The 22,881-nt window shown below is 41.4% G+C and overlaps 1 protein-coding gene across 1 annotated transcript; it reads right to left on the bottom strand.

Annotated features, from left to right (window-relative positions):
• Window positions 1-4,713: 4,713 nt before the first annotated feature.
• On the bottom strand, window positions 4,714-22,866 carry pms1 (PMS1 homolog 1, mismatch repair system component). The gene is made up of 12 exons (XM_061053911.1): window positions 22,697-22,866; window positions 22,281-22,463; window positions 22,089-22,191; window positions 21,208-21,371; window positions 15,628-15,744; window positions 13,434-13,556; window positions 13,157-13,303; window positions 11,743-12,533; window positions 7,748-8,215; window positions 7,421-7,551; window positions 5,129-5,289; window positions 4,714-5,024 (listed from the first exon to the last, which is right to left on the bottom strand). Exons 1-12 carry the CDS (start codon window positions 22,826-22,828, stop codon window positions 4,824-4,826), a joined length of 2,721 nt encoding a protein of 906 aa, XP_060909894.1. The 5' UTR covers window positions 22,829-22,866; the 3' UTR covers window positions 4,714-4,823.
• Window positions 22,867-22,881: the final 15 nt, after the last annotated feature.

Here is a 22,881-nt window from a genome sequence, read left to right as displayed (position 1 = left end):
AGTCCTTCTGTGAAGATTGGTGTTGATGGTGAGTGTTGGGGATTAGTGACAGATTTAAAGACCTCTGGTCACATCTGATTAAATGATTCTTTGATTGCTGTTTTATCTCAGAAAAAAAGGTCATGGTTGTGGGTTATGGTGTGAGTGATAGCATCCATCGGCCAGGGCCTTTCTTCAGAACAGGGGCAGGGCGATGTTTCGATCTTGCACCATGTGTAAAACTTTGTTGGACTCGTAAGGTGTCATAAACTTCCTGGACTGGGAAACTGTTCCAGTGGAAGTCCGACCAAGTAATCTTCTGTTGCAGTGTGTTCTCCCACCTTTGTCCAAGCATCTTACGAACAGAGCCCCATCATCTTGCTGACCCGTACTCCAGATATACAGCAAGATTAACTTCTTCCTAAAGCAGATGTCGATGCCTCCTCCGTTTGGCTTTGCTGATCTGGCGGCATGGAAAGCAACTCGAGTCTGTTGGCCTGTTCCAATAACCCTCTGCCACAGTCGTGCTTCTGCTACCTGCAGGACTCCACCTTCTGCTGTTTCAAACCTGACAGTTGCTGCTGGGCACATGTCTTCGCGGAGCGTCCTCTACCACCTTGTGTGCTATGTACCTGTAGGCATTGGGGAAGTGAAGCCATAAGACCCCCAGGTCACATTTTAAATACCCAGATTCTCTTACAAGCAGTTAGACAGCCCAAGGAGTGAGGTGTTCTAGACATCCCACCTTTCTTTAACAACATATCAGTATGGCTATTCTTCAGGAGAAAGTCCATCAGCTGTCAACACAAGATGCTTCTTGAGATGCTTCTTAACTGATTCGGCAGATGGCAGTTCAACGTAAGTCTTGTGCTAAATTTTACTTAGTGCTTACCTCGTGGTTTTATTCATTAACGTTGGGTGTTTGTAAATAGTATTACAAAGAGTAAGGTCTAGACCTGCTCTTTTGTGTCCTGACATCACATGTATTATGAATTGGTACAATACAAATAACGATGGGGATCCAGATACCCCTCCGCACACCTGCAATCATTGGCATAGTCATTATGATGTCAGAGTCACTTTGACCCAAATGACCTTTGCATTTGAACACCACATTTGAATGACTTCATACTTGAGCCCAAGGGTTTTTTTTTTCTGTGCAAAATCTGAAGATATCACTCCAACAAATCCTCTAGTATTGTGTTCACAAGAAAGAAATGGAAAGACGACCCAAAAGCACAACGCCTTTCACTCCAACGATCAGTTTCACACAGTCATAGAACAACTAGATAGAAGTTCAGACTTTTATGCAAGTGTCTCACCAAGGATGGTGTTTTGGAAAGTAACACAATTTGTTGAACGCAAATCCTCCAAATGTTGCTTCTGAAATTGTGAAAGAGGAATGTGATTATAGAGAGCGAAATGATTTGATCGGCATTTCATTTTTAGTTTGACCATGAATTTAGTGTCGTTCATGGTAAGAAAAAAAGGCCAGATTATGAGGGAGGTTTAAGTCGTGATTGAACACGGCCTTGGATAAACAATGATTTTTACCAGGTTATTCTCATTTTAATATGAGAACTACATTTAAATATGTGATATAATCGAACTATTAGTCATGCATTAATGAATAACCAAAGGCAAATAAAAACCCCTCTCTCAATCTGCTATCGTATTTCTAAACAGGTGTTGCTTTTACCAGGCCACAGGCAAGGTACTCTATATGACTTTTTCTCCTGACAGGTCCAAAAATAGAGCGGGAAAGGTGTTAAATATAGTTCATGTCATTTTATTTTGGACTTGATGAGTCTGTTAAAGAGCACTGTTACTTCTGGGTTGTGAAAGTGGTGTACAGTTGCCCTGGCCGATGAAAACAACCTGAGAAGCAGTAGCTGTGCACATTAAGGCAGTAACAGGAGAACATATAACTATCTAGATGACGTCTTATATGAAATGAGTATTCTTGTTTTGAGGTTTGGATATTCAACTGCTACATACTTTGTTTCTGCAAACGCCAATTTGGGTCTAATCATTATCAAATGCATCATTTTGGTTGCAAAGAAAGGTCCCACAAAAAGAGTGAAACTGGTGGTTTAAAAGACAGCTGGCAAAATGAATCGTTGCTGACCTTTTTAACAGTGTGGTCACATGGTCAAAAGATGATGATCAGTTAATCCTCCCCAATTACTCTGATATGCCCCTTGGGTGCCGAAGGCAGCACGTACGGAGTAGATTCCGCTGCCGCACGCATTTCTGACACCAGCAACCGAGGAGCACGTATCAAACATTGACAAGTTTGAAACAAGGATCTACGCAGGGGCTGAGAGGCTAGAAACCGAGGAGAGAAAGGTGAAAGGAGGGACAGGGTCCTCACTGGCATGCCTCCCCCTTCCAAGAGCAACTCTGCAGACTGTGGGTGCTGCACCAATGCCGAAGCCATCTGTGTGTCTCTCAGCAGAGGCCGTGTAAAACAAGACATGTGCTGTGGCTTGACCTTTCATGCTCCTAACTATAATATTATCATAAGTAGAACGATCGTATTGCACTTTCCCCTGTGGTGGGATTCAGTGTCCATATGAAGGTGATGAGTGAAGAACCCCATCAGGCCATATTTGTACATGACATCAGAAATAAGTGTTTCTTTAGATATAAAACTGATTTTTATTTCGTATTAATTCAATATTAAGGTACAGCCACTTACCAAATACTCAATATTCTGAAAATGACCAAAACATATAGGATAGATAATAAAAAGGAGCATACTTTTAGCCATGAGCTTCTGCCACTCAACTCTTTTTTTCAAGATATACAGCAACATCAATGTAGTTTGTCCACATGAAACCTCGAGCTTCACTTGACAGCTACACGATGGTGCAGCAGACTGATGTCTTGAGGAGGTGGCACTCCTACAAGTTAGCACAGTGTCAAAGATTTGATAAACTTTGTGGTTGAAATTACAGTGCAAATCTCCAAAGCATTTAATGCAGCCAGGGATAATACACAACTATCTGTCAATACTTAAGGCCGAGCAGCTGGCACTAATGGGGGCTAAAGAATTATGGGTAGAAGCTGGCAGGGTGTACATCTTGGGCTTGGAGCACGCCAATGTTCGTTCCGATGGTGCCACAATGAGGAAAGGGAGATACTCTGGCCAGAAATCAAGTCCCAGAATCGGATGTCACTACACAGGTGGACACTGTTGTTGTTAATCCAAGAACATGCGAACCAAGAAATCAATCTACAAAACTAAATCATTAGATATGTAGTTCAAACGGATAAAGAGAGCCAATCCATGTTTGAAGTACATCGGTACTACTCGCGCATTATTAACAGTATTGGGACTAGTAAATGCATATGTCTCAATAATATATCAGTATATATTTGGTTTGGACATCCATTCCTGGTACTGCAAGAGCAGTAAAAAGTTGATTTTCTTGGTTAATTGTTATGAGGCAGCTGTAATAAGTTTGTATTTTGCAAAAAATCTGCTGACAAATGAAACTGTATTTAGTGTAGAAACTCCATGAAGGGCACTGGTGGTGCAGTGGTTAGTGTTTGGAGGCTGTAGTCCTCCAAGCGGGCAGCCCAGGATCGAATCCCACCTGTGGCTCCTTTCCCGCATGTCATTCCCCTCTCTCTCTCTCTCGCTCTGATTTCCGACTCTCCACTGTCCTATCTCTCCATTAAGGGCACATAAAGCCAAAAAATAAATCTTAAAAAGAAAAAAAAGAAACTCCATGAAACTTAAAAATGAACATATGCAATTTCTTTGGGAGATATTTTTAAAGGTTTATTTGGGGTCTTTTTATGCCTTTAATTTTGAGATAGGACAGTGGAGAGATTCAGAAATCAGGGAGAGAGAGAGTGGGGAAAGGAGCCACAGGTCAGATTCGAATCCAGCCCGTCCGCTTGGAGGACTAAAGCCTTTGTACATGGGGTGTGCGCACTAACCACTAGGCTACCAGCGCCCCAGATACTAATATAACTAAGAACATTTTAGGATGAATTTTAAATGTACTTTTAGTAATAGGAAGACTGTTTTTTTAACATATAACTTTAAGTATAAGTATAAATATTATCAGACATTGCCAACCCATGATGTGGAGCTTTGATACATGTGCTGTAGACGGTGCTGTGAGTATTGCCAACTATCGAATCCTATTCTGGTCTTCTTGATTACATCTCTAAAATCCCCCAGGCTCCTTTTCTTTCTGGTAAAGTGTTCATAGTCCTGCCTTCCTTTAACAGTAATACTGAACATCTGTAAGTAACAGGTGGAAATCTGATTTGAGAACTGAACAACTGATATATCACCCTGGCTCCACTTAAATCTTCATCTTAAATCTTACAGCTGATTTGAATAATTATTATTTTTGTTTTGCTTCTTCAATGCCATCACACTGTTATTTCATTTGTGGTCAAGCACATTTAAGGCAACAGGTTAACTGAATTTCTTATCAAGTGTACTTCTCGGATAAAGGAAGTAGGTTCTACGAGAACATTACCTGTTTACTTTCCTCATCAAGAGACCTCTGAGACCTTCAATGGACTCTAACCTGCATCCTTCCTTCAACTCTTTCCACAGTGTAGCTACATTTATGTCTCTTGTTGCTCTGTGGAAAACCAGAGGTTCAAAATTGGTGATTTATAATAAAATAATACCAAGAATTCTGAATTAATAAAAATGCATCTACAATGTTGAATTCCTCAAGGTTCAGAAAATGAGTCCCCTGCTTGATTGAGATGTGCACACATTATATTTTTATTTGAGGTTCTCTTTGAATCAAGGTTGAACATCATTAAAGCCGTATGGAAACACTGCTGTTTTTTTAAATCAAAGTGTCTTACAGCTCTAAAGGCCTGAGCAGAGCTTTAGCTTCCTGGTCTGTAGAGGGGATGTCAGAAAGGTGATGGAGAAAAGGTCGCCCGTGGATGCAGGTCTGGTTTGTATCACCGAGCTGCTGTTCCATCCGTTGGAGGGTTTCCTCCACATCCTCCCTGGATAAATTAGTAGGCAACTGACGTGCAAGCCGTACTGCTTCACCCTGTGAGGAGAAAATGTCACCTTTTAGATATTTAATGAAACAAACTAAATCTACAGCACTGACGATATTATGAGGATATAATCTGAATTCATAGCGTCTCTCACTTGTAGGTAGTTTGTGACTTTGAGTGGCCGGCACTCTTGCACAGTCCGGGCCTTCTTGTGAAGAACTGCAGTCAGGATCTCCCTGAGGTCCTCTATACCGAGGAAAGGCACGCAGTCTGCCATCGCTGTCACTTCCAGATGTCTCTCTGCTGACGCGAGGCCTGGCCAAAACAAGCAGAAAACAAGGATTAATATACTCCAGACGCTACTACTATCTCCAGGAAAGAATAATAAATAAATATTGTGGTTAACGGCTGGACTGATGACCAAGTCAAACAAGCCAAGAGCCAAATGGAGTGTTAAATGACTAATAGAAACCCCAGCAGACTGGAAGGAAGTTGTCTTGTAGGGTGGAAGAGTGATTGCCTCTCATTTCACGAGGAAATACTGCAAATCTTTCACAATTTATATTTCTGATTCATGACATTGGACGCAAAATGAAAACAGAAAGGTATGAATAAAAACCTGCAGAAGACGAGACATTTATAACATTTCTCAAATATTTCTGTGCTGGTTTGTTGCATCTGCAAAGAGCAACAAAATGAGAGCGTATCTAACACTATACACGTCCTTTGAATGACAGTATCGGCTAAATCACAATGTTCACATAACTGGAATAATGTAAAAAAATCCTAACAGAAGCAGTAAATATGCAGCAGAGGTTTTGCAGTGAAACCATCTCGTACACGCTGCTACCTTCAGTCTCACGCACACCCACCGAGGCTGGCAGTGCCAAATGAAAAATTCCTTGAATAACTTAAAGGGCAACCATTCTCATCACCTGCACGCTGGGGTACGAACCCACTGTGAGACCACTTTGTCAGGCAGAGAGCCAATGTCAACCGAGGTGAACCATTCCAGTAACAAACACAACCAACACTCACAGGGCACTGCTGTTTACCCTTTGCAAGCGAACAGAGAAATAATGTCACAATAATAATGAAGAAGCTGAAGGAAACAAGTTTCACTGTGAGAGTCATTCAGGTTCACTCTTACATTATGTTTATAACTTGCATTACTCTTGATTTTGGCTCTATTTAGAAGAGTATAAGGTTCAATCAGTAAATGTGGAAGCATCACTTTTAGAATTAGAAATGGGGCCTCCCTAAAAAAGACATATTTCTTATAAATGAAATGAGAAAAACCTGACACAAAACAAGTGTGAATACAAATGCTGTGTCCTGTCTTAATATCCCTTATGAGCAGGTTCTCTTATTAAAGGTCACCTATTATACAAAATACACTTCACCATGGTTTTATAACACTAATATGTGTCCTTAGTCCGTCTACATAACCACCAAAGAAAAAAGTCCATCCTCTTTGTCTTTTGCCTGCTCCACTTTTCAGAAAATGTGTGCTCAAACAGGCCGTTTAGAGATTTTCCCTTCATGACATCACAAAGGGCAGTAACCCCTCCCAAAGGTGGGTGACACTCCCACAGCTAGGTGTTTGTTCTGCCCTCTGAGTCTGCCTTCTCACCGTAAACAATAGGACATCGAGCGAGAAAGGACAGTGCCACTCGAGCCCTTCCAGAGAGGGGGGCGTGGTCAGACACAGCTCATTTACATTTAAAGGTACAGACACAGAAACAGCCTGTTCTGAGCAGGGCTGAAATATGACATGCCCCTGCTTCCACTCTTAAAACCAGAGAAGTTGGATGGTCCTCTCTGTCACAGAGACGTGATAAACATATATCTCTCTTTATCTATTTATATCTGCACATTTTCTATGTAAATACTTGCTGCTGTTTTTATCCTGCACTACAACGAGCCAAATGCAACAAAATTTTGTTCTTATCTGCACTGTGAAGTACACGTTTGAATGACAATAAAGAAAGTCTAAGTCTAGGTTTAAGTCTTATTGGAAGTACACCATCCTATATAACATCTCTGCTGAACTGGACCACAGGACCCTACCAAACTCCCTCTACTGATTGTCTAATGCTTCAAGTCCCAGGGTTTCTATGAACTTGGAAAATATGCATTTCGCTTTTTCACTCCAAAAATGTGGAATAAATTACAACACTGTCGCAAAATTGACACCCTTGTTTCTCTTTCTCAAATTAAGCCTATGATCTGAAACCATCCTCGAATGATCCTGTCTTTGTTGTTTTATTTGTGAGGGAAACCTCAATGATTTGCAAGGATTGAATGAAGGTTTGAAATGAGATGAAATAAAAATGTGCATTAATATGAATAAAAAAATGTTAAGAATAAATGAAGAACCACATTTGTTCATGGGGGTGCCATAAATCAACACATTACATTTTCTCATAGTTGCTTTTTAATGTACCTGGAGTGAGTTTGATTTTGAACCCATTAGCCACGAGCCTGGGATCGGAGAAATGAGCTCCTCCATTTAGATCAGGGTTTTGTTTCTCCATGTTGCACAAAGCCTCGGTATATTCAGCTCCTCCGAGACTTCTATAAAAGACGGACAGGGAGATGTAACCAGTGTATTTAAAGATAATAAATAAAGCTTAAAAGCAAACAGGGATTACATTTTGTGTTTCTTAGGAATGATTTCAAATGTGTGTGATAATATATAGAAGTGCATAGCTTTGCATTAAGATAACTGTGAGGGCGGCGTTACACTGGTGAGAGCTGAATGATACGTTACCCATCTGTTAGCTGTATAGGGTTCTGCAGACTCACTGCTGGAAGTATATTATTCTCTAGAAGTCTCTTAAACAGCAAGGCCTCCTCCACTCGAAATGGGTTTAACAACATGAGCCTCTGACCACATAAAATGACCCAGGCGCTCTGAGAGGCCAGCCGGTTTACAAGACGGAGGCCCCGCGGCACTGCGTCGCTCTGGGATGAAAGGCGCTGAAGCTGCAGCCGAAGGGCAGCCATACTGCAGGGGAGGGGCTGCGACGGCTTTGGCGCAGGATTCCTCGCCTTCTTCTGAGGTTGGGTGGAGAAGAGCTCATCCAGCAGCTGCTGGTTGGACAGTGGAGCTTTACGTTTGTGGCCCTGTGCTTGGCCTCCCTGGATGATCCTGCTCGTCTCTTTGGGACCTTCAGCGGAGGCCAACTTGGTCCTTTGGTCGTGTTGGTCAAGGTGTTTTTGAGCCTTGTCTTCATACCTGCAGGATTCAACAGAGTCATTTTGAGTTATTAAAGCAACAGCAACCATTGTTGTTGTTTTCAAATCAACGAGACTGAATTAAAGAAGCCCTAACAACTTGTTACCAGGGCAACCACTCAGTGTGAGAAAACAGTTTTATGACGACTTCTGCCTCTCAGGAGGAGGCCCTCTAAGGTGTCATTCAGGTTATCTCGGATTAATCTCAGCTAAAATGTTTGAGAAAAGCCTGCTCTACTTGGATTAAATGTAGGGATCTAATAGAAGATGCTACTCAAGGGCAGTAGGGGAATTGTAGTTTCTGGATCTATGCCTGTACAAAGAGCAGATAGTGAGAATATCAGCCACATATACTTCGAGTAACCCGAAGGCAGTGATCATCAACTGACCATCACATCCGGCCCCCCAAAACTTTCCATACAATAAGCATTAAAATAAAATCTCAAAGCTGAAATGCTCACATTAGCTTAATGGGAGAAAATACGTTCCCCATACGACATCAGTGTCTTCACATCGGGCTTGACGGCGGCCAGGCTTATGTGAAAAGCATATCTCAAAGTCTGACCCCCACCAGTGCCTGTCAAGACAAAAGCTGGCCCTTGTACAAATGCAGTTGATTACCCCTCCACTAAGGCAATGTCATTGATAGTTGAATCACCAGCATTTAAATGACTACATTTGAAAAGACCAGTTTTATGCCTGATGAAAACTAGGAATATATAACCTAAAACCTCCGCACTAAAAGTTGTACTGAAGTGTCTCGGAGTTCTTTTTTGTTGTGTATTTCCAGGGAGGAAGTTGGATGGATAATGTTTGATGTTGTAGAAACATTTATCACACCACACAAAGTGAAGCCAAATAATTGTTGCAAGTGAATTGGTTAGTTTGCTGAGTTAGTTTGCTGAACAACGACGAGTGCGTGATGTCAGATGGTGCCCCCTTAGGGAGGTTTCCTACTATCTTTGCAAGGTTTGCCCACTGCTTTGGTTTAAGTTTGTGAGCCCTCAGGGGCCCCCTACTGGTCTGGGGCCCCAAGCAGTTGCCTCCCTTGCCTCTTGACAAGCAGTGTCTCTGGTTACATGTTCAATTCAATTACAAAGTATGGGGGAAAATCTGAGCAAGATATGTGACCAAAAATCTCCTCATCGTCTGTTCCGACTTCCTGTTCCTTAAACTTTAACACATTGATCACATAATAAGAGATACAGACCACGTATGCTCTGGTAAATCTTTATAAGCAACAGTTTGCTCTTGAACAAACTTGTATGATTAATATTTTCTGTGTATCAAAGTTGCTTAGCTTCCCTCTGTTCATGTTTATTAAGAAGATATTACACTATGTTACTAAATAAGGGTTTATATACCGACCAGAGCGAAGTTCCCTCTGTGAAGCAAACAGAGATCGTGATGTATATGATCTTATTTATATAGGGTGCCTTCCTCAGCAAGCCAAACAGTTATTTGCCAACTCATGTTTCCACAGATCTTCATGTGTTAAGCATTAGGGCTGACACTTCAGCACCCCATTATTCAAATAACCTGCTTGGTGAACTTGTGTAAGTGTAATTCCTAGAAGTGCTGTGCCACTTAACGGTGGCGGTGAGAGAAGCCAAGTCCTCGCCACATCTTATTTCATGTTTAAGACAGCCGTACAGAGAGGCCGGATCCTAAACAGATGTCTTTTTCCATACACGCTTCCATACCTTATATAAGAGCCCAGGGTACTGCTGATACACAGTTTCCAACTTTGCAATAACTTTAAACTGGTATGCATGCAGTAATCTCCTTAAGTGCCTTCAGTGCAGTAAAATGTTGTTATTCCACGATGCTACCAGCTGAGTAGCTCAGAGGAAAGAGATCAGAAGTCTGTGCATCTGGATGAATTTAAAGGTCATGACTGTGTGACCAGCTTTACCTTCCTCATCATTTCATAATGAGGTTGAATACATTTAAAAAAAAAAAGAGCTGCTCTTGGCTTGAGCTCTGATCGGTTAATAGTGTTGTTTTATAAATGATTTGTGTGCTCAGATCTCAGTTTTGAACCTCGAGTCTGAAGAATGACGCACACATGACGCACAAATGATCACCTTGTTTTATCAGTCTTTGTTTGTTTTTTAAATAAGTCCATTCCTGTCTTTCCTTCACTGATTTGAATCATGTCTTTTGTCTTTGATGGAATAAGCAAAGGTCAAATGTAATGTGTTTCATGTGTGCTACACCACAGGTTGTCACGATACCAGATATTTGAACTACTGTCTGGTAGCTGGAGAGGTGCCAGGCCACTTCCTGAGCACTGCCGAGGTGCCCTTGAGCAAGGCACCTAACCCCCCCCCCCCCCCCCACAAGCTCAGGAGCGCCCGCCGTGGGCAGCCCCCTCACTCTGAGACCTCTCCATTAGTGCATGTCCACAGGATCCTGTTTGTGCATGTGTGTGTATTTCAGTTCATGTTTGTGTAGCATGTTTACTAGACAGAGTGTAAAAACGAATTTCCCCTCGCGGGATCAATAAAGTATAAATTCTTCTTCTTCTTCTTCATTAAATGCAGGCAAACTCCAGAACACTGTCAAATAAATTGGCAATGTTTCTTTGCCAAACCATTGCCAATTTATCTGTGCAGTTTAGTTAGAAATGCTCTCTCTCTCTTTCTCTTTTCCGCGTCAGCTTTTGCTTGAAAAAATGACTGAAGATCTCTAAATCTCAAAATTTTGATACTATCGATCATTAAAACAACAAAGATTGTAAGGTTTGAAAAACCACTACCTTATTCGGCATTATTTTCCCCTTGTAAAATAATAACGTTTATGTTTGGGTTTCTAAATTGGAATAAAGAAATTAATAGAAGTAGTAGTTCATATCTACTCATTTCTCGTCATGGTTTCCATGACAACGGTTTAAGGGCCGCAACAATTGGTCAGTTGATCGAAATAAAACATTTAATTTTTTGACTACTTTTATGACTGATCCATACATTTGGGAATTGGAAACATGGAAATGTTGGGACTTGCTGCTTTTCTTTGTCATTCATGACCTCAGACCTCTCTCTTTTTTTGGCCTTTTGGTTATTGTTATTATTTAAAATATATATTTTTATATTTATTTTAGATATTGTCTTGACCTAACAGTTAAGATTTCATTATTGTGAAATAATCATTTAGTAATAAACTTATTGATAATTTAAACTCTTCAAGGGACTTATGTCTGCATGGTAAACAATCAACTGTGATATTTCGATGGGGTTTTACTGAGTAAATGTAAAAAATCAAATATCAGACAGACAGACTGTAGATTAATGTCACACTCAGACAATAAAGGAGATTTCATCATTAAAGATTCCTCCCGTACTGCAGGGATTGTTATGATCCAGAACACGGTTGTCTGGAAATTAGAAACGCAGCTCGTATCAACAAAACCAGACGAGGCTTTTCACATACAACTGACAGGTCAGACATTCCCCCCTCTCTCTCTCTCACTGCAAATAACAAGAAATGGAAACGACTGGTTGGAAAGGAGAAGGTCTGGAAACTCACTTCTTACGTTCTTCCTCCCTCAGATTTTTCCACCTCTCCTGCACGGTGACGCTGATATCCTGCAGGCTGGCTGTGGGTTTCTCCCTCAGGACCTCCGCTCTGACCTCCTTCTCGTAAAGGGCAGCGGGAGACAGCGGTGCCCTCATGGCGCGGTTGCTGATCAGGTCGTAGGCAGTCAAAGCGGCCCGCTTCTCAGTTATGGCATTGATCATCTTTTTGTTTGAGCTGCTCTCACCCTTCACCTCAGCTGAGTCAGAGAGATTGCCCTTTGAGGGTTGATGGATTTGAACGGGCTGCAGAGGTTCTCCTGATCCCGGGGCTGTCAAAGCTGTCCCCCGGCTCCACGCCTCAGCTGATAACTGGTCATTGTTCGTGTCTGAGCCTGACATGTTATGGTCCTCGAGCCTCTCAGGGGATCTGATCGCTGAATCTGTCTGAGTGCAGCTCTGATCATCACACAGAGAAAAGTTAGCCTCAAGCTCGACTGGGATCTGGTTTATGATCCAATCCTCGGCTACGGAGGATGAGGAGCTGCCATTTGAGGTCCGGCAGTGGAGTGCAGAATCAGTTCTTACCGCTGTGTCACTATGTTTAGGTGTTTCTTTGAGGAAGTTACCATTGTGGTTGGTGACACTTTGTTCATTGTCCGATCGTGAAACATCAGTCTGCAGAGGACTGGATGGCGAGGGAGACGTCTCCTGGCCACGCTGCTTCTCCACCTGGGATTCAACGCTTGGTCGATAGCCATAGAGGGAAACCAGAAATGCCTCGACTGCAGTCAGCACAGCATCCTAAATATCAGAGAGATCGCAGATGGTTAGCTACAGCAAAGTTTGAGCATGGTGGAAGCAATCAGTACATCTGAAGTGAACGTTGCCGCTTGTTTTTCAAGGTTAAGCCAATGTAGAGGTGCTTTTAACACACATTATTTATACGGCCAGCAGGGGGCGAGTCTGTTACAAAACTGTTACAAAAATAAGTCTTACTGTAAGAAACCAGATGAATAAAGCCCATTCTTTGCTGATTTAATAAACCTTAATATGAATTGTTTATTTAGCTATTTCTCCTCAACAAAGTCAGGTTTTCTTGTGTAAATGATGGGACCTTTGGCGGTAAGAAAGGTGATAAATCAGGGTATGCTTAAGAGCAAAGTAGTAACCTGTGGCAGCCTGACAACCAGCATAAGCAAGAAGAAACCCAGCTGTCCAAGTGTGCTCACTTCTGGTTAAAAAAAAAACAACATACTGAGAGTCAAATGCTACATTTTGATGCTTTAAAGTAGAAGTCCAGTCACTAATACGTGCTGTCACTATGGTTACGTTAAATTATTTTATACATTTTATACATCTTTGGTCTGGACAGATACACACAACATTTTTAACTGATTTCCTCTCAGATTGAAACTCATAGATACCTTGTCTTGAAGAAGAACCTGGGTCTTGTCTGGTGTCAGATTGACGTCCACCGAGGAGGGGGAAACTGTGATTTTGAGCATCAGGGTGGGATAGCGGTTTCTGGCTGAGTCATCAGGATACTGAGCAGCGTAGCGTTGACGTAGCAACTGATGATCGATGCAACAACCCAACCAGGCATACGTTATCATGTAAATGTAAAACAGAATAACGTTAAAACAAACAAAGGAGTATTCATTGACTAAACTCTGTTGTGTTGAATTGTTTAAATGACTCTACCTTCATTAACTCTTTAAGGTGGACAGGCCGGTTGTTGATGAATATAAATGTTCTGTCAGGGTTAGATGAACTTGTTGAAGAGTAATCCGCTCCAGCCTTTGGGAAAAAGCCTTCTAAAACAATCTAAAACAAATATAGAGTAAGACAATATTAATCATCCAAAATTGTGTGAGCATAAATTAAGATCTCTGCATCAACTTTGCAGAAGAATAAAACTCAAAAAGGGGGAAAATGTTTGTTTAATGTTCAGCAGCTGGCTGTCGCAGGGGTAATGTATCATAAGTGTTTGGAAACCTGGACATAATGAAACTTTACTATCACTGATTTTAATTGAGATGGCATGGCTGATGAATTCCTCTGACAGCACAGCTGCACCGCTGGAAATGAAGCCATAAATCCTGATTGTGCATAAAGCAAACATGCACTCTGCGTCAGTCATGTAACGATGTTGAACATCTACGTTTCTTAAGAGGCTAACACGACTTGTTTCAACAACTCTGCTGACCTTTTCATGTCTAAATACCAAACAAGTTGTCACTTTCTGAACGTTAAAGAAGACATTCATCCAGATGAACATCTATGAACAAACCCAACCAGCTGGTGTTTGACATTTTTCCACTACATTTTGCATCACACACGACGACCCTTCACCTAGAATCTGGCCAGAGGCAGTTCTCATGAACCAAAAACTGATGACTCAGCATCGTGAACAACTGCACTTAAACCTCCATTATGAATGTAAGCTTGTACGAAATTATAGAAAGCTATTAATGTTCTACAGATTGCAAGTGAAGTAACTACGCTTTTTTTCCCCCCACATGGCCTCGGGCTCATTATTAGCAGCAACGCCAACGAACTTAATAAATGAACTGCTGTTTCAGGTCGGGGCACATATGCTTCTCTCTATTTCTGCTCATTAGGGTCACTTTATGAGAGCACGAATGGCACCTCTGGCCCCAAAGGGCCGCGGGTATGTGTAGTCATGCTGCCAACAGCGAGTGTCACATTTTGTTCTGCAAAGAAACAACTCTCCCCGAGCGAGGCCCCGGCGAAATTATCAACCTGGTTTCCTTGATCACTGAGCTTTGGTCTTGTGGACAAAGAGGAGAAAAGTTCTCTTTCATTGCTACAGGGAGTCAGAGGAAAAGGTGAAAGGCCGTTCTCATAACCGGGCACCAAAACGCAGCCGCAAAATAACAACAACAAAGACAGAAAAGGAGAGAGAAACAGGGTGAAAAGGGCTGCTCCATATCTGTCAGACAAGATTAGTTTGGAGCCTGGCAGCAGGTACGAGCCACATGACACCTACCGTGACCAAGCAGAAAGTTACCGCTCGACGGTAATTCAACTGCGATCAGCACAACAAAGCTTAGCTAACAAAAATCACTCTCTGTTCATCAGAAAAGAACTCAAGAGAAAAGGGCAAGTGAATAGTTGGCAAGCCACCAGCTGACCACATTTGCTGGCTTCAGACCAGGCGTTCGTGATGAAGCCATTAGCTCACGGTCAAGTATAACGTGCAGGCTCTCATTTGCTCTGCAGAAAGGATCCATCTTTAAATGGCATTTCATGTAATACCCATACACGAGGCTGTAATTGAACTTTTCTACAACCAGTTAAACAAACAAGAGACAAGCCTTTGCGTCTGTGTTTTATAAAGTTAGGTGTTGTAACGGCTCCAAACTGAAGGCCAAAGGGGCCTGGGAGCCACAGTTTGAGAGCAAAGAGTGCAAGGTGTGAGCACGAGGGGAAACAAGCGGCTCGGTGCCAGCTCAGCCAAGCTATGTGCCCACAACGCTCGTCCATCAGAGTGCAATGCGCTCCATGCGGCCTGTTCACATTCACGGCATCATTCTGTTACGATGCTTGGATGTGACTTTGTCCAGCTGAGCAGGTGAAACAATAAACAAATCACCTACTATGGAATGAGAAATCTGTAAACATGAGCCCGACATACTGGTGTTAATAACAACTTAGCTGAATCATTGCTTCACGCTCCTTCCAGTAAGGCTGGAATTATTATTTCCATCTGGCTCGTCTTGCATGTGAAATGATTTTTTGACAAATTTACATGAATGACAGAATTTCTGAAAGCATGATGGTGCTACTAAATCAGCTGTTAACAAAGGCCTAAGGATCTTCTTCAACCTCGCTCAATTTCTCCACCGTCCGTGCATTTTACCCCTCAACTAACCTCTGGTTGCTCTTGGTGATGATGGCAAGCGACCAGGTTGGAGACGGTGCCGAGTCCCAGCGTGGCAATGAGGGCACTTCTGTGATCGGCCACCTTGGCTTTCTGCCAAACCACCACCTGCAACCAAATGACAGCCGTCAACCTCCACGACTCCACATCAGGAGAAGGACACACATGCATAAACACCTGTTATGATAGTAACTGGGCCACGAAGCCACAGAGATTATATATTTCATTTCATGTCGAGAGGTTTCAGCTAGAAAGAGGAAACAAGTCATCAGAACATGATTCTTCATTAAAGTCAGGGAACATTGAAAACATGGAAGCATCGGGGTCATCACAGTCTTAAATGAATAGGCATTTAAATTAAAATAATCTGAAGTCAACATGAACTACAAATCTAAAAGTTTGATTTTGACTTCAAGCCCAAGATGGTTCATGCTACGACTTATAACATAATGGTATTTTAAATCTTAGAGACTCCAAATTCTGTTCAACATTTTACACTATTCAGCTCTTTTACCAGAAGTACGGTCATTAAATGAATGATTCATGTCTTTATATTTAACTGACATGATTTTAGGAATTGTTCAGATCATCACATATTTATGATGCAAATTATTCCAGCACACACACACACACACACACAGGGTTTTTTGCGTTTCTGTCCATCAGTGAATATATCTCCTGGGTGTTGATTTCTTAAAGCATGCACTCTGTTCAGGGTATGTCTCAGCTATTAAATACGCAATTTGGCACATGTAAACAGATCACTCCTGTAAACAGTTCCTGAAGAAGCTGTGAAACACGACACAGGACGAATGGCAGAGCTGGAGGTGAAGGATAGGGGCAACTGAGTGCTGATTGTACAAAACGGGTTCTTTACCCTCCCTGTAAGACCACGAAACGGACTTCTATGAAACGCATATAGCGGGGGGGGGGGGGGGGGGGGGGGGGGGGGGGTTTAGCCTCTCTGTGACCTCCAGCACCTATACACTCCTGTGTACAAACTGGCTGCAGCCTGAAACACAATCTGGGGTTAAGTCCGCAGCTGTGTTCAGCAGCTTACTCAGGCGTCATAATCATCCAAATCAGAGTTCACAGTCAGACATATTTATGTTTGGAGCACCTGACAGCTACGCTTAGCCTCGGTGGGAAAGGGCATGCAGACTGAAATGTCTAATTGCTAAATAATTTCACTGCTGATTAAACTAATGTTATGTAAATTCATGGAATCCAATATAAATTGTTTATTTTCTTTGTGCACACCCAAATGATGAACATCCTGGGGAACAGAAAGACGTAACTATTGACCTTAGAGACTCTGATAGACTTGGAGGTCTTGTCAAAACAGCCAGTTATTCATCAGGAAGGTGTCAGGCTAGTCTTCTTGCCATCTTTAACAGGCAGGTCCTTAGGAGTGATTATTCTATACTGGATTGCAGGAATCATCCACCTCAGAGTGAGTTTGAGCTCTTGACCTCAGGCCGCCGTTTCAGGTCGGCGGTACAGAAGACTAAAGACTCTAGGTCTGGTTTTTCCCATGTGCATTTCATATGCTCAAAGTCTTCTATCATGCAGGTTAGTTGCACTAATTTTTGGAAAGATTTGCACATTTCCACGTTGTTGATGAAAAGTGATGCCCCCTTGTTGGTCAATAAAGAAGATCTACATGTGAATCTTTGTATTGTTATTCACTCAAAAGACATGCAGTCTGTGTACAGCTCTGATGACAATCAAAGACCCGATGTTAAGTCAATGATAAGTGATGCCTCATCTTCTCAAAGTGATGTCGATAAATCAGAAAGAGTGGAGCACAACTCATAGCTTTGGTACGTGTGATTGTTTTGTTCAGTTGAGCTTCTTAAGAGTTAAAGTTGTTAAATGACTCTTTCCATTTGCTAAACGTCTTGCAGACACTATGAATGGAAACTGATGATGTTGCAGGAGTCTTTTTTTTAAAAGTTGGTAGGAAACAATAATGGCTTGACTTTTCTGTTGAGTGGTTATAATGATGTCAATAAAAAGTTGCAGACATGTTAAACGTCCGTCTTTGCAACAAGTGAAATAATGTATTTGTTAAAGACTATTTTAGATTGACTCACGTGTGGGGGCTCTCTACAGACTTTTAAACTTTCACTGACTTCTCCTCTAAATATTGCACATCGAGGTTTTCTGCATCACAACATTTTCTTTGTATTTGTGTTTTACCTCCAGTTGATTCTGAGTGTCCTGATGCCGTTGTTCACAGAGCACAGTGTCACTCCAGCAGCTCCGCTCAGACGGCAAATCAAATCATTTTCTACTGCATGTAGGGCTCTCTCCATGTTTTTCTTTCTGTGTTTTTTACTTCTTTAGTTACTGAAGTTACAGGACATTTCACTTCAGCAGATCTAATCCAGACTTATATCAGGAGACCTTTAAGCCAAATCTAAAGTCTAAGTGTCCCAGATAAATCTTAGTGCAGAACAATATGTTTATTAATTTAGATAATCAATGGATGATCAAGTGAAAATACAAAACATTTTCTGAATGCAGCTTTCCCAATTTGAGTATTTGCTGCTTTCTTGAAGTGTAACATTGGAAAACTCAAATTAACATGCAGAATTTCAAAAGTCATTTTAAAGTCGAATGTTTAGATTTATATATTATAATCACTGTTTAAAATCTCCTGTATCAGATGTTTTTGTACGTAGTTCAAATGTCTGATAAATTCCCGCTGTCTACTCATGATAGAGAGAACAAGTAATGATCTAAAGCAGCGGTTCTCAACTGGTGGGTCGGGACCCAAAAGTGGGTCACGGAGCCATTTTCAGTAGGAAGCGAACATGTGACTGAAAAACAAAACATGTTGGTTTTGTTCCTTCTCTTTGTTCCGTGACATGTTTCAAACCATCTGAGGTCCAAACTGCACTACTTTATTTTTCATTCATTTAATAAATCTGATTTGTTGAAAATCAGAAGATCAGAAATTTGGGTCACGATTTTCATGAAGGTGTTGGTGGTGGGTCCTTAGGCTAGACCTGTTAAGAACCACTGATCTAAAGAAGTCCTCCAGCAGTGAAACAAAAAAAAATCTTTCAGCAAAGTGACTTCCACTTTTCTTCTCTAAACCACTTACACATCAAGTTTAAAACACTACACTTACATTCTGTTTTTTGCTTGTGGTTTAGAAAATCTGGCACTTGCTCCCTAAACAGCCAACAAGCTTCATCCACTCGAGTAGTTCTGTCTGTCATTGTTTGTTTGATAAAGGTAGACTTTGAGTGTGCAGTAACAAACCGACTCGTTTCCATCACACATAACAATTAGCAGCTCTGACTGACGTGCATTCACGCTGACCAAACAACAACAGGAGGATGGAGACGAGCCCCTCAGTGTCTCACGGTGACTTTCTGTTGGAGAACTTTTTACTGGTGCGACAGAAAACCAGAGGGGAGACACGACTGCTGATTTCAGGTGTGAGTCGAGAAGACTGTTGACCTTTGACCCTTGTTACACTGGGATTCTTCTCGTTATTACCACCACCTCTGTTTTTCTCATTTACTGAATCAATTTCACTGATTTCAATATCTTAAAAAATATTTGTTTGACCAAGTCCTAGATCAAGTAAGTAAGATTTGAGTTTTCTTTTGATGCATCAAATTAATGGAGCGCCCTCCAGCAAAATCTAAAGACTGAAGTTCTCCCCTCTCTTGCAGAGTTCAGGATTTTGATTTGGAGCTACTTAGTTTCAAATTGATCTCAGTTGTTTTTGTAATTGATAACACGTGTTTCTTGTAGCTGTTTTTTGTGCTCTTTTTAAATATGCTTGTAACCTAAACGGCATTGTAAATGAGGGACACCTCAATGTCCTTTGGAGAATAAACAAATGTTGGAATTGTATTAAAGAAACAAGGTATCTGCAAAGCTAAAAATGGTGTATTAATTGAAATCTTTCTTTTATTTTCTGAGTTATTGTGCTGTAAGAAGGTTCCTTAGAAACATCAGGAATACTTAGCAGTTACATCAACAGTAGGAGAGAAAGTAACATCAGTAATAATATTGGTAACATCTTAATAAAGCTGCAAATCGAACACAGTTTGAAATCTTACAGGGGTCCTTTGTGCTGCTACATGCGTCAGTGTTGTCAAAAAGGTTTCCATATATGCTGTGCTACACTTATAAAAACATATACAGCATATCAACAGAAACTGATTTTGAAGCCAGAGACGCTGGAAGAGTCATTTGAAGACTAACGAGGCCCCCTAGTGGTTTCAGTGATGGGAGGCGACGGCCTGTTTGAATTCAGGAAAAACTTCAGAACTATTAAAACGTTTTATTCTTTCTCCGTTCATCTTGTTTAAATAAAACAGCATTTCAGAGTTCATCTTTCGTTATCTCAGCAAACCTCTGAATGTAAAAGTGCCTCATGTATTTCACCCATTTTTGAAGAACAGATCTTTCTCGTGAGGCAGACAAAACTTTTCTTTCCCAAAACAGAAATGTTTTTTTTTTTTTTTTTATACCTTTCAACTCATGGATTGTGGAGGGGTCAGGAAGTAGTGAGGGCCTTGTAAGATAACTTTTTAAAAGTATATATTAACATGCCACACAGACATGCATCATGACGCCCTTCTGGAAAGTCAACGCTTTCAGATCAACCTGTAGAAAGTTTATTTTTAAGCTTTTTAGTGACTCTGCGAAACTCTTCCTGAGAGGGTCGCAACAATGACCATTCCCAAAACATATGCCAGAGATTCTCTTATAGTTTCATGCAATTCTCATGACATATTACTGACCTGTAGACATGATAACAGATCCCCGCAACAACCTTTACTTTAAACTTTTTCAAACCATCAACCTTTAAAACAATCACAGGATGCGTGCCTTCACCTGTGCTGACTGCAGCAGTAATTAGTGTCTCTGTGTGTCACTGCACCCTGAAGCAAGCTGATACGTGTAGGTGCATTTTAAATGTTTCTAGCCCGATGAATTAAAGGCCTTTTGAACTTTTCAAACCATCCTGAGTGCCTGAATCAGGATCATTAACACCTATGATTTGCTGGTTTTAAGTTTTCCTTCACCATTTTTTTTTTAAACAATCCCCCTTTAACGTCTACATAACGCACTAGTATCAGATTTGTAACATGTTTTGGGTTGCATATCATTTGTTATGCATTATCACAGATACATTTTTGACTGCTTGGTAACTGGTGAAGACTATACAGTACAAGCATGCTCTAAGGCTGGGTATTTCCCCACAATGCCAACATACAATATGTACCACGACACAAGGGGCCACGATACCATACACATCGTGATATACATTGATTTTGGATAATGATCCCAGAGCTATGGCTATGGTGTTATTGTGAACTGCACCATGGGTCAATTGTCTTTCAAAACTGACATCTTTACAGCCATATTGATTCTGTAAGATGTGCATCGATGCAAGGAGCACATGTAATATATCGCCGACCGTATGGATTTTCTGAGCACAGCCCTGATATGCTCATACTCTGCTGAATGACAGTTGCCAGTGAGAGTTGTCAGAAATGTTTTTTTAAAGTGGTTAAAAAGTGCTGAGGAGTTACTGACCTTGTTGTGAACGAGTGTGAGTCTCAGGTCAGGCTTTATCACAGCGTAGGCCATCAGCAGGTCCTGCACTTTCTTCAGCTCCTCCTTGCACTTTTTGGTCGAGGAATAGTACTGACGTCTCACCGGAAGATTCTTGAAAAGCTTCAGGACGCTCACTGTGGTGCCTGGAAAACACAAGGAGTCGATTTGTGAAACGGCTTTTGATGCAGACTTTTTCTTTTTCTGCAACACGGATGAAGGATGATGAACTTTTCGTGCAATAAGTGCTGGGTTTGGTGTGGCTTTTTAGGCCTTTACAGGACAGTGGACAGAGTCTGAAATCAGAGAGAGTGGGGAGTGATATGCGGCAAAAGAGCTGTGGGTGGGTTTTGAACCCGGGCTGCCCGCTTTGAGGACTGTAGCCTCTGTACAAGGGACGTGAAAACTAACCACTAGCCCACTAGTATCCATGTTTCCACTAGGAACAGTCTTACATCATCAAAACTTTTTCTCAACTTGTACATCAACAGATTAAATATTTCAGGCCCAATGCTCTTTTTGATTGTACAAATAATTCCTCTCTTTTTTTCCCCCAACGGCAATTTTTCTGCCAGAGAATCAAACCTCTCTTCATGATATGCGCAAACAGAATGACCTAATAATGTACGAGTTCCTTCATATTCTCAGTGCATCAGACCAAACCTCGGGTTAAGAGTCGTCCCATTGTGCCAGTCAGATGAACACAGGTTTTTTTGTTAAGCAGCATATAAATGAAACTTCTGTGCACACTTTGCTTTATCCGTGTCAAAAACTGTGAAGATCCACCTTTTAATTTTATTAAACATGCAGTCCTTTGACGTTTTCTGCTCACTATCATGCTGATTTAATTACTCATGCCTTGCCTTGGCCAAAGTGAGACGGCTTCTGAGAAACAACCCCTCCCGTGAAGTTAAGGGTGTACTGAGTGCTGATGTCATCCTCCTCTGTCTTTGTGATGACAGACACCTGAAGGGAACAATAACACATCAACCATTAATGTTTTTAAAAAAACGATATAACAATACTTAATCGCCCAATCTTTCAATACTTCTCACCTCTGCCACTGCACAGATGGAGCCCAGCGCCTCTCCTCTGAAGCCGTACGTCTCCAGACGCTCCAGGTCGTCGTGGCTGCAGATCTTTGAGGTGAAATGTCTCACGGCCATCACAGGAGTGTCTGCAGCTTTGATTCCATGTCCGTTATCACGCACTTCAATCCGGTCAAAACCATAGTTCTCCTGCAGTGGGAAAATCACTTATGAATGTATTAATGTAAGCACACATAAGCAGTAACAAATTAAAACAATCATCAAAGTCTGTGGGTAGACTGGTTAGTCATTTCAAAAGAACTGGAGATGCTAAATAATATAAAGGACGTAACATTAAGTAGTCGTCATCATACAGTTCCAAAAATCTGTCATTTTGAGGTTTATCTCTAGAAGAATCTTTAGTTTATGTTTTAACAAAATACCAGTTTGATGTCAATGCTTGAAGCTCCAGCATCCAGGGAGTTTTCCATCAACTCTTTGACAACATTCAGCACAGATGTGATGACCTGGGAGCTGGACAGCAACCGCACGGTATCCGGAGGAAGCTGCTTCATGGTTTTAAGAAACCTGGTGCGGAAATGACTTGCTTTGTTTTAGGTTGGGACTT

This window comes from Labrus mixtus, chromosome 13, assembly GCF_963584025.1.
Source record: "Labrus mixtus chromosome 13, fLabMix1.1, whole genome shotgun sequence".
Lineage (NCBI taxonomy): Eukaryota > Metazoa > Chordata > Actinopteri > Labriformes > Labridae > Labrus > Labrus mixtus.
Note: the sequence above shows the minus strand (reverse complement) of the source record. Positions and strands in the feature narration are given on the sequence as shown.